Genomic DNA, 18,668 nt, shown 5'->3' with positions numbered 1-18,668 from the left:
GGCCAATCAGCAGCGAGAAGGCATTTTAAGTTTGAAGTGACTGAGACATGCCAACAGCTCGCACCGCAGCCTCTGCTCTGCGACGGTAAAGGATGAGTCAAGGAAACCAAACTGTTTTCTAACGAAGACAAGGGTAAAATTATTTTCTTTTTTTCTCCTCCTCTCATTGTCGGCGAGGACTAGCTGTCGCCGGCTGAACGTTAGCTAACATTAACTGCCGACTTCCAACGACTCAACTGCCTCAGGTTAACGTTAACATTGGTACGAACTTTTAAAAACACAGCGAGTGTGCTGTTAAAAGTTAAAGTTTACTCTTGTTTCGTCGTATTTTGTTTGAACAGCTGTCTCACAAGCGTCTCTAGATAAAACTTCAGTGGATGTTGTGTCTGCTGACGCATAAGCTGACCTCCATTGCAGGTATGTTATGTTCCGTTCGCAGTTTGTGTTGTAGTCAGCATGTTGTTGCAGTATGACTTAACGAAGCTGTCACTTACATTGATTAACCTAAAAGCATTAGCGCGAGCTAAAGGCTTCCTGTGAGCGATTGTAAGGAAATGCTCAAATGTACCAGTAATGTTTTGTCGCCATACAATATTACAACAAGGATATGATGTCGAAACGTTGTTGTAGTCACACTCAAGCAGCTGTCATTGCATTAGTCAGTGTTGTTTCCTTCCTTAATTATTAGCCTAGTTCTCACGATACAGTAGTTAGACTGAAGCAAATCGTACTTATTTTTCAACCCACTTCCTTAACAGGTTGCATTTAAAAGAGCCTACTTACTATTTGTACCGTTTTGTTGAGGCAACTATGAACTAGCGTTAGCCTATATCCTGCAAGCCAATGCTCCGTTGTATGACCACTTTTTTTGTTCGAGGCAGTCCCTGTGTGACATATCAAGTGACTGCACGTCCAAACCAGCTGGCTTTATCCTTTCACCCCCCTGTCTTACTTTGGACTTACAAATTGGTCAACAGAGACTACTAGAGTGGGTAAGCAAGACCAATCTCTAAACGGCTCTCTGAGAGAGAGAGAGACAGAGAGAGAGAGAGAGAGAGAGAGAGAGAGAGGGGAGTGAACATGCAGGGCTGTGTTCTGCAAAAACCACCTGCGAAAACAAAGTGATAAGAAAGTGTGAGGAAGGCTAACGTCCAAAACAACACACGCAGAAATCGTTTCAGGTCACTGCATGCTATTATTTTTCATCGCTGCTGCATAGAGTGCAGAAGTAATGTGGCAGCGCTAGAGAGCTGGCAGAGAATAGTTTGGAATCAAAGTCATGTTTATCTGTGTCAAACTACCCCAGCTATGCAAACACTTGCAACCTGCTTGGGTAATGTGTACATTGAGGTGGATGAGATTTGCCCGATTAATGTTTATATATGGTGATTGTACTCTTTGTGAGCCTGTGTTTACTCAGTGAGCATTTCTTTCAGCAATCATTTTCCTATGATTCTAGCCGGCCCTGACTCTTATCACTTTCCACCAGCCTGTGAATTTAAATGTTTATATTTAGAATAATGTAATGTTAGGTGGAAAAAAAAAAAAACACATAACTTGACGTTAATTACACTGTATCTTCAAAATGCACTGTGTAAAAGTGTAAGAGACTGTGTACTTACTATCTTCCGAAAAAACCGCTATATATTTCTTTTAATTGTGTGCTGCCAATCATTTCAAAAGTTATTTTTTTTCTCAAATGGTGTATATAATGAAAGGAATTGAAGTTTCGTATCCATGGGCTATGGTATTTGAGGCTTGCCAGACTGTAATTTTCCCACTGTAAGGCATCTCGTCGTTCTGTGTCACAACAGGCTTCCCAAGACTGTCCTCACCCAAGCTGGTGTTGAGCAAGACAAGAGAGAAGAGTACTGATGCGTGCCTTGATAAAACACACTCAGTGTCTGTGTGTTAAGTACTGAGCAGGACAGCACATGTTTGTGTTTCTGTTGAACTCATTAATAACACAGCATGCTGCTTTGTGTTAATGTTATCAGCAAGTTGCCGGACAAAGCGCAGTCCCCTCTGAGCATTTTCCAGCATGTGCACAGCAGTTGGACCAGAATGTGTCCAAGCAGGGAGTGGCTTTTGTCTTGCTTTTTTTTTTTTTTTCTCTCTCTCTCTCTCCTCAACACACTCTGCTGCTCTTTACCTGCCTTTTCTTTAGGTCATGTAAAGATACCAAACAGAGAGACAGACGCGCCATTGTTGTTGAGGAGACGTGTGTGTTATGTAATTGTGGTAAGTGTTATCATTCACCTGAACGCCCCGTGTCAGTCTGGGGGCGGTGTTGTGTTGCCCATGCAGGGATCTTGTTACTCAACACTGGTGAGAGGACTTCGAGGGGGGGTGTGTGCTGCGGGTGAGGGCTCCAGCTGCAGAGACTTGTCTCGTTCTACACTGGAAAATCAACATGTTGTTCATTTAGCTGACGTTTTTCCTCAGAGCAGTTTGTCATGAGTGCAACTGTGGATCAAGTTTCAATTTCTTGATCACTAAAATCACAACAAGACAATAGCAAGAAGTACAAGGGGTGTGTTTTAAAAAAAAAATCCCCGACATGTTCTCCAGAGAGATCAAGAATGAGCGTTTTAGATAAAGAAGGGGATTTTTAAAATATACTGTATATGATATTAACCTCTTCAGCTCAACAAGCTTCAGCTATGACTTACTTGATCCTCAAGCCTCTTGCTGTCTGGTAGCAGTATATTTATAACCACTTTTTGGCTGTTGTGAGAGGACTTTCCCTCGCTCTTAAAGCAGGCCTTTGTTCTGCACGTCCTGCTGCCGTTGTGCCAGCATGTTGTCATAAAGGTGAAACTTTGAGATTTTGTTTTGGGAGGTCAAAACTTCGACAGGTGTGTAAAGGACGATTTTATTGTGAGACCAACACGCCAGAATGACCCTGATGAAGGCCACAAGCGTATTTGTCTCAAAATAAACTTTTCCCAAGTGTTACCCACAATTTTGACTCCTCAAGACCAATTCTCGTCTCTGTACACCTCAGAAACCTGCACACCTCATCTGTGCCAAAAATCCCTTCTCAGTTTTTATTCGGTGCACCGAGTAAATGTGCTTCCCACAGAGTGTTGCTTAGCTGAAAAGTAATTGAAGGGATGTAAAAAACCTGCTTGTTAAATTAGGATTGTAAATTAGATTTATATGGGTAATTAAGGTTTTTAACAAGCCTCTAAGAGGAGAAGCCCAAAATAAACACACTTGTGCATTGCCTCAGTTAAGTTCAAAATTAGTAAAGAATGACTTATGTCTATTTTGGATCAACATTTGATACTTTTGGTTTTGAATGCTTTCCTACATTACATATTCAGTCATTTGTCTTGATTGAATCTTGAAGTATTAATGCATTTCTGCAGCTGCAAAGATGGAAAGAAGGAGCAAGAGAGACTTCCCAGGGTTCTCTTTCTAATGAGCTTTTGTTTTTGTCCCTACTTAGTTTGTGACCATATTATGAAGACTTAGGAATCTGTTTGCTTGGTTAAAAGATAAAGAATGTTTCAATCATTTTTTTTCGATCATCGTGGTATCATTGATTATGTTCTCGTCGTCTGGCACACAGCGTAGTGCCCTCCCCTTGCATGCATCAGAGAATGTTGGCACTGAATTGCTTTAAGTAAGACATTTAGTACGGTAGATATTGTTTCACATGGTCAACAAAATGTAATTCTCTTAATTCAGAGATTCTCAGTCTTTAGCTTCGCCTACCTGTGTTACGTAACACTTAAGTAAATTTCTGCTGCTGAACTGCAAGCACAGTGTCCACCCACTCAGGCTTGTCTCTCCCCTCTCTCTGGGTCTGACCTATCCTCTCTCCTCAGCTCTCAGTAGGGTTGAATCCTGAGTGCAAAGCCAAGAAGTTCTAAAGGACAAATATTTATACAAAGCAGAAAGGATGTGACAATGTGAGCAATAGGAACTCCACAGGGAAGAGTTTAGGGGTTGCCCTCAGGCTAATCTCCACTAAGACATATTTGTAAACGTTGCTAGCAGTTAGTGGACCGCTTCCAGCTTCAACACCGAGACGTTAACTGTATTTGGTCAGCAACCGCACAGCCAAGGCCCACTTCACTGACATTTTTAACCAGTGTAATATTTGCATGGCATATAAACATATGGTTATACTTCAGACTTTCATTTGATTTGCACACATATAATAGTTTCCATGCATAAGGGCAGCACAAGGCCCCCTTCCATACTACGTTTCACTTTGTTTTAGCTCCGTGCCAGAGCAGAATTTCATCTGACACCATCGTCAACTGAAAATAAAGCCTTTTAGAATGAAATGTCAGAGAATGTTTTCAATCCTAAGTTCAAAACAAATGAGTTTTACGGTGACTTTTATGTCAACTAAGGTTTTATTGCCTTTATGTCCATGTGAGTCACAGATGTTGCCATGAAGCATTGATTAATAAAACTTGCACAAACAAATGTGTCTTTGGTAAACCATGTGCAGGGATTAGTTTAAAGTGTTGTCTTTAAACACCGCAGCACTGAATGCAAACTGCAAAGGGAGTTGTCTTGAATCAATCTTAATGTTTGCAGAGTGTGCTGCCCTCATTCGGTTTATTCTGTAAAATACAGTAGTTCGTACAATTATTCGTGTATCAACCAAGCTATTGCTGTAGGGCCGTAAATGTCAGCTTCACAGGAATTGAGGAACCAGATGTACTTTCAGGTTGATTCCATGTGAATCATCTGTTAAGGAGAGTGGTTAGTTGATTTTTCACACCACGAGAAATATCAACCACAAAACACCGTCATTCACTGTCACTCAGCACGTTTCATTTAACGAACAATGAAACTGACCTTTAACCTATCATAGACCTATGCGCCAAGAGGTAATATAGGTTGAATCCATTTCTGTGTAACCCAATAAGCAACAGGTTACATGCATCCTGCATATTTGAGACATATTTAAATAGACTTTTACTGCAAAGAGAATGGCAGATGGCCTTAATGGCTTCAGTCACTGTATTTTTCCACTTTAAAGAGTTTAGTTCATGTGGCATTAAATGGTTAATACCACTACTGTTAATACTCCATCTCTCAGCCATAACCCATCCCCCTGCAAGACAGGAGACCCCGTAACCCCTCAACCCCCTGCTCAGTAGCATTCCAGCTGGCCAGATGGTGTCTGCTCTGCACCGTGGACACCAGAGAGCTGAGAGAGAGAGAGAAACCCCATGAGCAGGATTGTCCGGGTGAGATACTCCACCCCACTGATCTCCCCATCCCACCCCACCCCCCACCCCCCTCTCTCTCTCTCTCTCTCTCTCACTCTTCAGTCTTGTCTACGTCTTACAAGCGGCCATTCTGGGGATGAAGACCAGTTGACAAGCAGAAAAATCGCATTAGATGGTTTCTAAAGAGAAGCAGCTTTTCAGTTACTCTGTAGTGAACTGTGAGAGTTACAGTAGAAATCACTAGACTAATGTCGGTGTTTAGCACCAGATACTTTTTGACACCTGAAAATCATACTGAAACATACAGTACCAGTAAAAGGTTTGGACACACCTTCCCATTGAATGAGAAAGTGTGCCTTAACCTTTGACTGGTACTGTATATGTAAATCTGGATACCTGTAGGTGTAATTACATTATTATCTGAGGAATTCCTGTAATGTAAAGTGAAAATAAGGTGAGGTTTTGCATTTTCATTACATTTTCAAGCCACTGGTGGACCCCTGCAAGAGAAGTCTGTACTGTCAAATTTCTTCCATGCTGGCAGTTTTTAATTTAGATTTTTGTACAAAAATGTGCATCTGTACACATTTCTCAGGGTTCAGAAACTAGTAAAATAAATGCTGGAAGTGTACATGGAAAAAGAAAGACAATACAACAAGCCATCATCAGCTTCTTCTTCTACTCATAGTTTAACTTAGTTGCCATGGCTTCAATTCAGTGTACTGACGAATGCCTTGGACAATTTGCACACTTTTCATTCTTTCCATCAAAAATTGGCGAATTCAGTTGAAGTGAAGTGTTGCTGGAGCAAGGCAATGCTTTCCGTATGTCAGTGTGTAACAAGGGTAGCCATTGGTGTGAGAATAGGTGCTTTAACTGTAGCTACTACATCTGCCCTATAAAAAAAAAAAAAACAACAAAAAAAACAGTGCGGGTGTTTGTTTTCTGGCCTGCATTAACTCTTTGAAAGGAATCCAATGTAGCACATTGTGTGTTTTGTGTGTGTGCGTGTATGCATGCATATGATCTCCTAGCTAGATAAAGCCCCATAAACCCCACCCTTCCCACTCCACACTCCAGCCTCCATTATTGTTGGAGAGCCGGTGTGTGTGTGTGTGTGTGTGTGTGTGTATTCCTGTCAGCCTGTTTTTGTGATTCTTCAGTGTCAGTGTGCGCTGCAGTGCATGTGTGTGTTTGCTTTCCCATACGTCACATTTAATGGCTCCTTTTGAATGCAGCAAATAGAAAGCCGGAAGGCTGGGACAAAGAGCTAGTCTGTAAATAAAGGAAAAATAGAGGAAAACACACACAAGCTCTTCTGTGTAAAACCTCAAAGCCTTATTGAGTTTGATTTACATAGGCTGTTGTCCCCCTTGACAAAGATTTCAAGGAGAGGAAGCAGCACACCTTCTTAGCCTGGTGACAATGGTAGCTCCGCCTCAAGCAGGTCAGTACAGTTTTTACAGTGTCAGTTACCAAGGCAAGCAGAGTGCAGGCATGAGTACCCAGGGGTTGTTATGTCAACTGCCTCATGGGTGACTGGCTCCAGTCAGCAGGACTTCTGGTAAAAGGGATTTGAGGGAGTTTGTGTCTGTGTGAGAGAATGAGGATGGAGGGAGGGAGAGGCAGAGATGGATTAGTCTCAGGCCATGTTTTTGCCCCATCCTCCTCCTCCTCTGTAGCGGCAGCGGATCTTGTCCTCCCTCCGCCCCCGTACCACCAGACTGGGGCCCCTTGGCACCCTGGAGACACATGCCCCACAAAAGCCATCACATCCACCCCCACAAAAGCCCATTCTGCCCACCCTCCTTTCCTTCTCTTTTCCTCTTTCTCCTGCTCTGACCTCTGCACAGTTCTCTCCATTCTCTTGTTGTACCCACCCCTCTTCTTCTCTGGACTCTTTTCATCCTCCTTCCCTTTATTTTTTTGTATCCTCATCCACCCTGCATACTCCTCTTCCTCCTTCCACTGCTTTTCCTTCCTTTGTTGCTTCAACCCCCTTCCCCCACGTTTCCTCGTTTCCTCACCGCTCAGAGCCCGGGAAGAGTTGAGTCATGTGAATGAAGGGCCTTTGCTGTGTTACACAAACACATCCCTCCTCTCAGAATCATCCTTTGAAGCACTCTCTCTTAATGGAGGCTCGTTTCAACAGGATGAAGTGTTCTACTCTACGATTGCAATTAATACGTCATTCTGTCTGCGGTTGCAGGCAGGATACTTAAACCACCTTAACTGCTGAAAGATTGCTTTTTTAATGAGAAGCACATTGGCCGCTCAGTATGTGGTTGATTATTGTATGCGGGTGGCTTCAAAAACGGTGACACACACTAGACCCGCCCCCTCCCCAGCTGTTTTCAGATGCATTTGTTTGGTTGAATTGATTGGTTAGAGGCCAGTGCTTTATATATAGTATGTGGAAGATTTAGTTATTGGATTAGGGACTGGTGACCTGTACTCAGGCCTATCTGCTTTTACTGGTTGGTCACATGACCTGGTTGCAGTCATACACACCCATGTATACCAATATGCAGCACACATACAACACACACACACACACACACACACAGGAGTTGAAACAAAATCAGTCTAGTATGTAATTTTTCTCTGGATTCATATTGAATTAAGGAGAGGTAAGATGTTAATGTGATGTTTTTCTTTAACCCTAGGTAGGATTTTTTGTGGTTTTCTGTAGACTGCAGTAGTGACACTAAGATGTAGGATAGTTAGGGATAAACATAATGTTACTAAATGAGTCCATTTAGAACCTCAAAGTGATGAAACAATGTTTTGAGATACACTCAGATATTGTGCAGTCAAATTGTTGCTTGATTCTGCAATAGAGAGTGTACGTGTACTTCCATGTTTTGTGTTGCTCTTTTATAATCCCTGAACTTGCCTCAAAGGAACTTCTATAAAAATGGACCGTCTTTTTTTTTTTTTTTGCCTGCTGTGTCCACAGTCTGTGCACTGGCACCTGGTTTTCCCAGTGCAGCAAAGTTTCCACTCTCCACCCTCTTCCCACATGAAGAATGTGTGTCAGGAGCTGGCTGTGTCTTTAACTGCCTCCTCTCTTTTTGTACCGTCAAGGAAAGTTGGTGTCTGATGCTTGCGGTGGAGTCCTGAAGGTTTACAGTGGCAAATTGTTGCCATAATACAAATTTTGTTGCTGCTGAACAGATACCTTGTGTACTGTACCACAAGCTTGCAGAGGTGTACTTCTTGAACCTAATGATTGTCAAAATGCTTGCAGTTTCAGTTTGTAATTCTCACCGGTGTCGACCAAAGGTTTCAAGATAAGATAAAAGATTAAAACAGGAGACTGATGACAGAATTCCATCAAAGCTAAAGTGAAACAATGCTGAGAAATTCTCCGATTATTGTATAACAAATAGTGGCAGGACACATTTATACACTTGTTTGTATATTGTTGGTAATTTTCTGCGTTCCTTTAGTTCTGTGACCCCTGACTTGTAGGGAGCTGTGGGATAAACTTAAAGGCTGACACAAGACCTTAAATGTTTGCTAAACAAAGCTTGCACACACAGACTGGATCCGGGCCTGTTAAGTCACCATGGTATCTATCGCTTTGCCTCTTCAAGCTTTAGTTTGGGTGTTGCTCACTTGAAGAGAAAGCCCCTGAATTTTTATACAGTCAAGATCCCCTACCTTCCCCATGTAAATCCACTGTTTATGAGTAGGGTGTAGTCTGCATTCCTGCTCTGTCCTCTTGTGTGGACATGTGAATTCTGAAAAAAAAAAAAAAAAAAAAAATATGCAGACCGGTGTACTACAGGTCAGCTATTGCCTCCGAGGTGGCTGTCTGTCTGAGCCTGTTGCTTAATGTTTATGCTTCCTATGGACGTGTGTGACAGTTTTACTTTTCCCATCACCAAGTTCTTTCTGTGCTTTGTGAACTTTGTGTTCACTTTGAGCCTGCTGCACAGAGGGATGTTGATAGAACTCCTTTTTGGCAAATAAAGAGATTTATCAGTGAATAACAAAGTACTCTAGCCAGTAATGTGTTGAGAATTGAAGGACATCACATATTAAATCAGCTTTGAAATGCCTTGGTTGTTGCAACTTCTGCATTTGTGGTATATTGCAGGTGTTAGTAGGCCTAAAACAGGTATTATGTAATCTACAGTAAATGCTTATAATAGCAGGAAGAGTAAGTGGTTTTTTAAAAACATGACCATTGAGGAGCACTTGGACTTACAAGAGGAAATGATGACGTTAAATCCGATACCGTGTTAAGTGCAAAGGGGATGCATGGCTGTTGAACCCATCCAAAGTTTCCTTACTGCTGTAACCAATCTCTTCTCGTAAGAGCATTCTGGACATTTGCCAGGTTTATGAGCAACATTTCCTGATTTAATTGAGCTTTTATGAAGGAGGATATGGGGCACAGTCAGGAAGTGACACACTTGGCCTTTGTTGAGACAGATCTTCCTCTCATAGCCAGTAACATTTCCCAATGGACAACAAAAGGTCAGAGAACACCCCAGCGATTAGAAACTGAGGATTCGCTTTGTTTACATGCCCTAGAGGAACAGAAATAATATTACTCACATGAATTAGCAGGTAGGACTGGCATAATTACATATTGTGCAAGACATTATTGGTGAAAAAATAATTGAAGGAAGCTGCTTGTGCTCATTTTTCCCCATTCTGTTCATCAACAAACCTTTTAGTTGTGATAAACGTGACACTGAGCGCCTTTTTAGGACTGTCAGACTAAACAATCTCATTTATCTACTTTCATCTAATGCAAATGAAACCAACTTTATCTTGGACTGGATCAATACTAGCAGATAAGATTTTATTCAAAGCCCTCTGAGTGTGTGTTGATCCTGCACGTTCCTGCTTGCCCTGTATGTCTTTATTTCTGGAGAAATAACCATAAATAGGTAAAGACACCTTGGGTTGTTTTGGCAGTGATAAAACAACTACCAAAACAAATATTCTTGGGTGAGTTCACATTTGCTGATAGGAGTGATGATTTTTAATGTATGACTCACTTTTAGTCCCTGTTGTTGCTTAAAATAACAGTGGTAGCTTCCAAACAAAGCAACTCTATGTTCTGGGTCTCCATGGACAAGCTTTAGCGTACTGTTTAGCACTCCTTTTATAGGTAGTGACCTAGGTGAATTATGTAATCGTGTGCATACTCCTGAAATCAACATCCAGCCTCAGGATCCTTTTGCCTTCATAAGGAAATTCACATGAATTGGAGTGACATGTTTGCGTTTAAAACATCTGTATTAGGTTTTGATGAGAAAAATGGCAGTTAAAATAACTGCAAGTCCCATAACATGCGTTGCTTATTGAGTTGTAGAGTTCTTGAAGGCTTAAGGCTGGGTAGTAGTGGATTTACTGCTACCAATTGATTAGACCTGCATATTTAATAGGCCATTTGGTTTTCATATTATGCAGTAAATTCCATTTAAAAAGCTTTAACCCCATCTGATCCCAGGTACATTCCCAGAATATGTTCTAGTTTCTTTTCTGGCCAAGTTTAATTGGCCATGGATACTTGTAGCTGGACTCACTGGAATTGAAGTGACCAATGCTGAATTGTTAATTTAACAAACAGATGGTGAATTGTATTTTTTTTTCTTTTTCTATATAGGGTAGAGCATACATTTCCCAGTGTGTAAGTGTCTCGTTCATCTCCAGGCTTATAACAAGGACCAGGTGACATGTAATCATCCAACAGTTACAGTTTATAAACTGCATTGGAGGCAATGTGGTCCCTTGTTGTTTAGCCAAGCACTGTAATGTTTGGTTGAGGAGGGATGAGAGAGGTTGAGGTAGAGACTGACACACACACATACACACATTCATGCACACACGTCCCCTGACACTGATTTCCTGTGTAATTTTCGAAGCCATATTTTTTGATGGGGACAAGAGTTCGAGGTTGTTCTTTTTTTGCAGCCCAGCAGGTGGTCACAGGTCAGAGGGGGTGCCCCGGAGATTTGTTCAAGTTTGTCATTATTACAGAAAAGGTTCTTGGAGTCAGCTCATTTATTATATTACATTGCCCAGTGGGGGTGGGAATGACGGATGAACTCACAATACGATACTATCACAATATTCTTTCCACAATAACGATATATCACAACAAAGGCAATTCTGTGATACACGATATATCACACACAAAAAAATCTACGATATATCACAATATCTATAACTGAAGAAGAAAGGAAAAAAAATATTTCAAAGAGCAGGAAATAGGCCAGATAATGTACAATGCTAGCTAGCTCAGCTACAACACAAGTACCACACAGAAACTTTTACAAAGGGCCATGAACGTGCTTCTGGTGACTGTCAAAGCTCCAGCAGACTCTTTGTATTTCCATTACAGACACTTAGTCTAACAGCAGCTGCTCATGGCTACTGTTATTTTGGTTGCATTTCTTCTCTGTTGGCACCTACAGTTGCCATCCATCTCACTGTCACCAGTCTGTTCAGCACCTCCATAAGGAGGTGGAGGGTAGTGGTGAGCCAAAGTAGCTGAATCAATTCTGAGTGGTCCTAAAAAAAAAATGTATGGATACTTGACAACAGTGTATTGATAACATATCACAAGTAGAAATATCAGGATATATTTTGTCCCCTATTGTCCAGACACAGCTCCCCCTTTTATATTTTCTCCATACCTCTGTTCCTGGCCATAAATGTGAGCGTTTACGCGCTGAATTAACTCTTACCCTGCATTTGGAGGGATACCACAGGGCAGCATTAAGCCCCTCTAACATACAGTAAATACACCTCCATCTGTTCATATCCCTCTTGGCCTTCTTTTTTGGCTTTCTTCAGACAGAAGCCCCAAAGCATCGTAAGCATACTTGTGCTGTGAGAAATGTCTGTGGAAAAGCCCTTGTGCTTGGTGTGGAACAATCAGAAACTGCACACACATAATTTTTTACTGCTGTTGTCAGCTGGCGATGCGTTTAAGCGAGTGAAATTTTCAAGACCTCTGCAGCTGAGCCATATGTGGTTTTCTGCTCTGTGAATACTTAATGGAACAAAATGAGCTCAACTCAACCTCCTAATTTTTACCTCCTAAATTTAACCCACTAGGTATAGAACAGTCAAAAGTTATTAAATGGTGCACTTCTTTTATTGTGCTAGATGTGGAAAGGAGATGTTTAAAAGATTATCCATTTCACGGTCACAGAGGGCTGAAACCTAATACATTGGTCGAGAGGCTGTATACACCCCTGGACAGGTTGCAAGTTTATCACAAGGATAACACATGTCAATAGAAAAACACGACCACACTGACTCTCACACTCATGGGCAATTTCGAGTTTCTCATGCATTGTGTTTGTAGTAAATACTGAGTTATTATGGGGTTGGATAGTGTTCAAGAAGTGATTAGCCCAGGCACAAAGCCCCCAATTAAGTAAGAAATAAAGTGGGGTGAAGATGTTGTTTTATCTTTCTCTCTCTCTTCCTCCTCCCTCTTTCCAGATGGCTCCAACTGATGGAATAGAGGTTATATGAGAGTCTCAATGCGGTGGTCGGCTGTCTTTGAGCAGAGCTGGCTGACATCATTCTCACAGGGGGGTGTTAGCTGGGGCAGGGCAGGGCTTGGCTTGGAGCTCTACAGCTGAGCCAATTGTGGCCAGCTTCCTGTGAAAGCTGGAGATGTGTTTGTCCTGGTACATTCAGTTTTGCTCAGTGTTAGAGAGCCTGTTGTTGGAAATGCTGCTCTGCAATCATGACACATTAACATTGTCTTCCTTTCTTGTTTGCAGCACTGGGATGATGTTTATGGAGTGAGACATTGCTGACAAGGGAGATCTACAAGAAAGCTGATCTACATAACTGGGTTAGGACAACTGAAGAAGCAACTTGGCATCTTCTCACTTGCATTTAAACCCTAAAGTGCATTAAACTACAAAATGGATGGAATAGACACCTTACAGAGCTCAGCCCCAGAGACCAAAGCTGAGCGAATTGCCCGCTACAAAGCAGAAAGGAGGAGGGAACTGGCTGAGCGCTATGGCAACACGGAAGAATTCTCCTCCAAATATGTCCGCAGGGACAAGAAAATCAGCGATTCAACTGAAACAGTGTCTTCATCAACCAAGGAGAAGGAAAAACATGAGGATAATGGATCAAATCAAACGTATACCAGGAGGGGCCTCAGGAATAAAGTTACAGAACCTGAGGAGCACACTGAAGATGAGCCTGCCCAGGAAAAAGAGGCTACCACTCACCTTAAAACAGACACAATCTCATCCTCTAAATCAGAAGTCAGCTCTTCTATAAAGACGTCCTCTCATTTCAGGTGAGTTTATTCAAATTGTCTGTACTTTTAAGAGAAAAGCACATGTCTATTGCCTATTGTTTATGCAGCAACAGTCGCAGTTTTCCATGTGACATAAACTTGGCCAGAGTCATGAAACACTAAGCTGCCCAGGCATAGGGACTCAGAGGGCTAATACAAGTTGAGGTAAGGGTGCCAGTATGCTCCAAACTTCCAACGTTGAAAATGGGCAGCTGCGTCCTGCAATTTCTATAATTTTCCAAAATGCACAATCCCACATTGACACGCGCTTCACTCAGCGATTCGCAAGGCGTGCGGGGGTGAGAAAACAGGCAAGTCGGCCGTGCTCATGTGAAATGCAGTCTTCATTCCGGGAACCACTACCACTTTTGTCCACAGGGGCTGCCAAAATCAACACAAAATGAAAGGTCCTTGTAGTAACTTAAATATTAACCTTTTCTCACCAGTCTCTATGACGGCAGGCTTTTTGCCCCGCTTTCGAGTGTGGCTCTTCAGAACAGCTGTGAACACTTTTGTCCTCAGACATGGCCAGACAACATGTTGCACAAACTAGTTTGTTCCAAGCATACCTCTGCCATAAGTGGGGGGCCCAACATTTTAGAAATATATACATATATATAATATCATAATTAATAATTTAGATTGTTGCATTTAATATTCATACATGTATCTTAGCTAGATTTCAACTAATAATGACTAATAAGTTTACTGTACAAGGATAGCTGGCCCCAAATGAGCGAAAAGGAGACAAGTCGGCACATTTGGAGAACACTTTATTCTGTGTGAAATAAACACAACTGCAAACATTTCCAAAATTGGCCATGTGTGCAAAGCCAAGAACTGCTACATTTATTTTGCTATGGTATGTTTTTTTTTTTGTGATGACATGCAAGCTGCTTGTTTTGGTTCACTTTACACTCATATGGAGAGACTCATGTGTTTAACACATCCAGGGAATAACAAATCAGTCTTGGAAGACTTTTGGAGATTTCTCATTGGATGCCAGGACTGCTCTGAGCGTTGTGCATAGATGGAGCAAAACATGTCCAGTCGTGGGTCTGGGGATGTTTTAGCTGTAATCAAGCTGGATTCTGCTGTGTGCACATAGCCAGGCTTGTCTGTTCTTGACAAACAGCCTGAGGGAATGAGGGGGAGAGAGAGATAGAGAGAGAGAGAGAGAAGAACTGAGATGGACAGAAGTGTCGAGATATGTCAGAGTTTGGGGCTTGTGGGGGTGGAGTTACTGAGCTCTGCCAAGTTTTCATGCCCTCTGCTTAATGAAGCAGCATATGCAGAGAGTTGTGATTGATGTCCTCTTCGATGTTATGGACAGATTATTTTATAAGATTGGGAAAGGCATTGCTTGTGTTGTAATTGAAAAGAAATAGGCTACTTGCAGTGTGACAGGTTTCAGCAGATCTCCGCTATCAAGTGTTGAACTGGATAATCTCTCATAGCAACGGTTTATTATCAAAGAAACTAAACATTTATTTGTTCAAGGTGCAAGATTTCAGTATTAAAATTGATCCACTTTCAGAATCTTTTAATAAGATATTCTGTAATTAAGCATCAACTTTCAGTTTAAACTGTGGATATTGATGAATTTGGATTCAATTTTGTTTTTTGCACATTATACAACTGTGTCAACTAACCACCGTGGGGAAAAAAATATGTGACAAAATACAGAGTACAATCACATAAAAACGTTGTGGACTACATTTTTTTTTAATAACAGAGAGCACAAAGGCAGGTTAACTTGTTGATGTGTTTGTCTCGCATGTCTGTCACGTTAACCACTAATCTTGTCAGTTCTGTTATGACATTCTCTGCATGTCAAAATCCGGCTGTGCAGTCTTGTGTGCAGGCACACTTATGCAACATATAGGATTAGACAGAGGAGCCATATAAAAGCCATTGTTATTAGTCTGTTCTGTTATTGGTTAATTCATATATTATGCTTACACCTTTAATTCTTAGTGGTAATTGGAGTTGTTGGACAATGTTGATACTGCGCAATATGTCCCTGCTTGTCTTGCATATGCTCTCTGATAAGAACTTGGCACGTATTCACTGAATCTTCTTAGATGGTTGTGGGTGTCTGTTAAAGGAAACTGGAACTTGGCTAAGCCAGTGATAATGAAACGTGTCAGTCAATGCGTTTATCTGACACAGACAGGAATCCTTCCCTTGTAAAATTGCAGTTGAAGAGTTACATTCCAAAACACTGCGTTTTGACATTTAGAATGAACTGTTACTTACAATCTACACTTAGCAATTTAAGAAATACATATTCTGTACTGTCCCACAATTGAATTTATCTGTTCAATTAAATGTAATCTCGGCCCTCTGGCTATCTGAGCAGCTGCCTTAATCTCGTTTCACAAAGAAGACAGTATGATTCCTTAGTTTGGTGGTTAATGTTATCAGCTGAACCATAGCACATAGACAAGAGCACTGTTTGTACAAAAATGTGATTCTTTATCTAAAATGTATTTTGTTATGACCATAAAAAGAACTTGACGTACTTCAGTTTCACAGCAATCCATTCAAACTATACTAGATTATACAATCTTGCAGGGTATGTATAATCATACAAATGTATAATGTACAAAATAAGATTATTGGAGTTGCAATTAGGTTGTAGGAAATTAAAGAAATATCCTTCACAAGCAGGAATGGTATATAGTAGTATTTTGGGTTGGATGTTCTATATGTTAAGCATGTGTAGTAAACACCAGTAATTGTGCTACCGGCACATTGCAGTTAGTCAAAAGCCTTGGACTTTGAAAAAGACTGAATGTGATTTGGGCTGATTATTGTTTACATGGCTGAACGTTTATAGTACAGAGTGTAAAAAACAGTACCTACCATATGACGGACAGAGGACAAATAAGTGTGCTAATTAGAGACAACAAGACTTAAGTCTTTTAACTATGCCAAAGTCATGATTATAACTCCTCTCTGCTTTAATTATATCCTCTCTGTCCGTTTCCATGTTTCACATAGTGCTCTGTGAGTATGACATAATTTTAAATAGACCAAGAGTGAGGAAGTGTTTGATTAATGACTTGCCTGCCTTGACTTGTATGTGTGTTTAGCTTTTCGCTCTTCAACGTTCCCCCATTACTGTCTGTACTGTCATTCCCTGGTTAGTTTTTTGTGATTGCGTATGGCCCTTCAGCCAGCAGTCAAAATGTAGGTGGGGTTGATGAAGTGTCACCGGGGCCTGTGGTCGCAGAGGAGGGTGTTTAGAGTATTTGAGAACTGAGTAACATCAGCCACTGAGACTGCTAAGGGTAGACCTGCTAACAGTCTTTCTCGTAGACTAGCTTTAAAGGGTGACATTATATACCGTAGTGCTGAAGTATGTTAAATTATGCAATGTGTGTATTACACAGCCACTTATTGTGCATTACATAGCCTAACTGTCATTATTGTTACACACCATCACATTTCCTAACATGTAACTACACTATTAATTCCTTTGCCTGGCATATTTGGATTCCCATGATATCACTTAGCTCTAGTGAGGCGTGCCAATCCAAAACTGACAAAACTCTACCCAGTAGCCAAACCCAAGCCGAAAATTACTCATAATAACATACTGCTGTAAAACAAAACAAAAAAAAACAAACTTTTTCAACAATGTTTTGGGACTTTTTCCTACATAATACAGCTGCACAGTCCACACTACAGTATGACTTCATTTAAATTATTGAAGCAACTGCTTCTTCTTTTCCATCATGAACAAAACATTTAGGTCTAAATGCAGTTTTCCATGAACAGCTTCACTTCAGAGGCTCTGCTCCCACCATTCGCTGATGCAGCCTGTCATGATTAATTAAAACTACTGGCTGCTGTTTGTTGATTTTGTGCACAACATTGTGTGGTCGCAGTGTTTTTAATGGAGCAAAGTGGAGAATAACAACAAAATGATCAGAAATGGATCAGGCTCTTTTTAGCCAAAATAGATTTCTTTAAAAAAAAAAAAAAAAAAAAAATGCCTGGACTGGTTCCGATCCTGTGGATCATCTTGGGGTCGTCTACTCTTCTTCAATAACCTTTGACTCCTCCCAGCTGTCCCCAACGATTCTCTATTGTGTTTAATGCAGCCCTCTCCCCTCCTCCTGTTACATCATCGCTGCTACCCCACAGGCAGCTGCTGTTCCCATCCATATTTAACGCCCATTACTTAGAGATGAATGACCATCTTCAAATGCTACACAAGCATTGCTTTTATATCATTATCAACATGGGTTTGGAAGAGCAGCATGAGTAAATTTTGTAGGATGCTCATCATGTGAGGCAGAGTAAGTGGCTTTCTGCAGCCTGTTGTTAGTTAGGTTTATACTGCATCAAGTTTCTTTTTTCTGTGGCTTGAGTCTCCATTTTCGGATTATAGTAGTAGATGTAAGACTTTATGTACTCATTTTTCTGTCTCGTTTGCAAGCATCGATCACGGCAGCTACGTAATTTCTGTCATCACTTCAGTATGTTAGAAAGTGACCTCATGTTTCTGTCTCTCTCTCCTAGGCTGCTGGAAACCGATGACACAGAGGAGCCGAAGGGTAAGAAGAACTCTCCACTTTCACTGCACTCAGATCCTCTATTGTTCCACAGACTGCTTTATCTCTGAACTCATTCAAGGTCCCTCTATTACTCAGTGTTGAAGGAATACTGAGCTCAGGGCTGATGTCAGATCACCTACCTAGTTTATAGACACGTTTCTTTTAACACTCCGCCACTGAGGAGGAGGAGGAGCAGTGAAAGAAAACCAATATACTGATTTATTTGGCACTGTTTTCTTTCCCTGTATAATTTAAAATGACTGTTTTGCCTCAGGCGATGGTTTTCTTTTACAAAAAAACGAGGGAGATAATGTTTGGCACGTGCCTGCAGTTTTTGTTCAAAGGCCATGACTCGTTGGGTGTGTGCACTAACACTTGTGCGTCCTTCTGTGCAAATGTTAGATCATATGCAATTACACTGGGATTGTGTTTCAGCTAGCTAGCAGTATGGACTGAATTTGGAGCTTGTAACAATACATAGAAGAAAATGGCTGAGTTTACACACCGCTGGCTGCTTTTCTGACTTATATTTGGCCACCTGAGCCCACAGCCTGAGAGTCTCTGTCTGCTAGTCTGTGTGTCTGTCTCAGAAGCTTT

At 41.2% G+C, this 18,668-nt stretch overlaps 1 protein-coding gene across 4 annotated transcripts in view; it reads left to right on the top strand.

Annotated features, from left to right (window-relative positions):
* The first annotated feature begins 3 nt into the window (after positions 1 to 3).
* Positions 4 to 18,668, top strand: part of svild (supervillin d) — a 45,327-nt gene continuing 26,662 nt past the window's right edge. Inside the window, exons 1-4 of one of the 4 annotated variants that reach the window (XM_044337309.1) lie at positions 4 to 133; positions 342 to 417; positions 12,968 to 13,503; positions 18,037 to 18,071. In XM_044337309.1, coding sequence (XP_044193244.1) covers positions 13,115 to 13,503; positions 18,037 to 18,071 — 424 coding nt within the window. In that variant the 5' untranslated portion in view covers positions 4 to 133; positions 342 to 417; positions 12,968 to 13,114. The other 3 variants (XM_044337308.1, XM_044337307.1, XM_044337310.1) reach the window with 3 other exon arrangements.

This window comes from Thunnus albacares, chromosome 20 (assembly GCF_914725855.1).
Source record: "Thunnus albacares chromosome 20, fThuAlb1.1, whole genome shotgun sequence".
Lineage (NCBI taxonomy): Eukaryota > Metazoa > Chordata > Actinopteri > Scombriformes > Scombridae > Thunnus > Thunnus albacares.
Note: the sequence above shows the minus strand (reverse complement) of the source record. Positions and strands in the feature narration are given on the sequence as shown.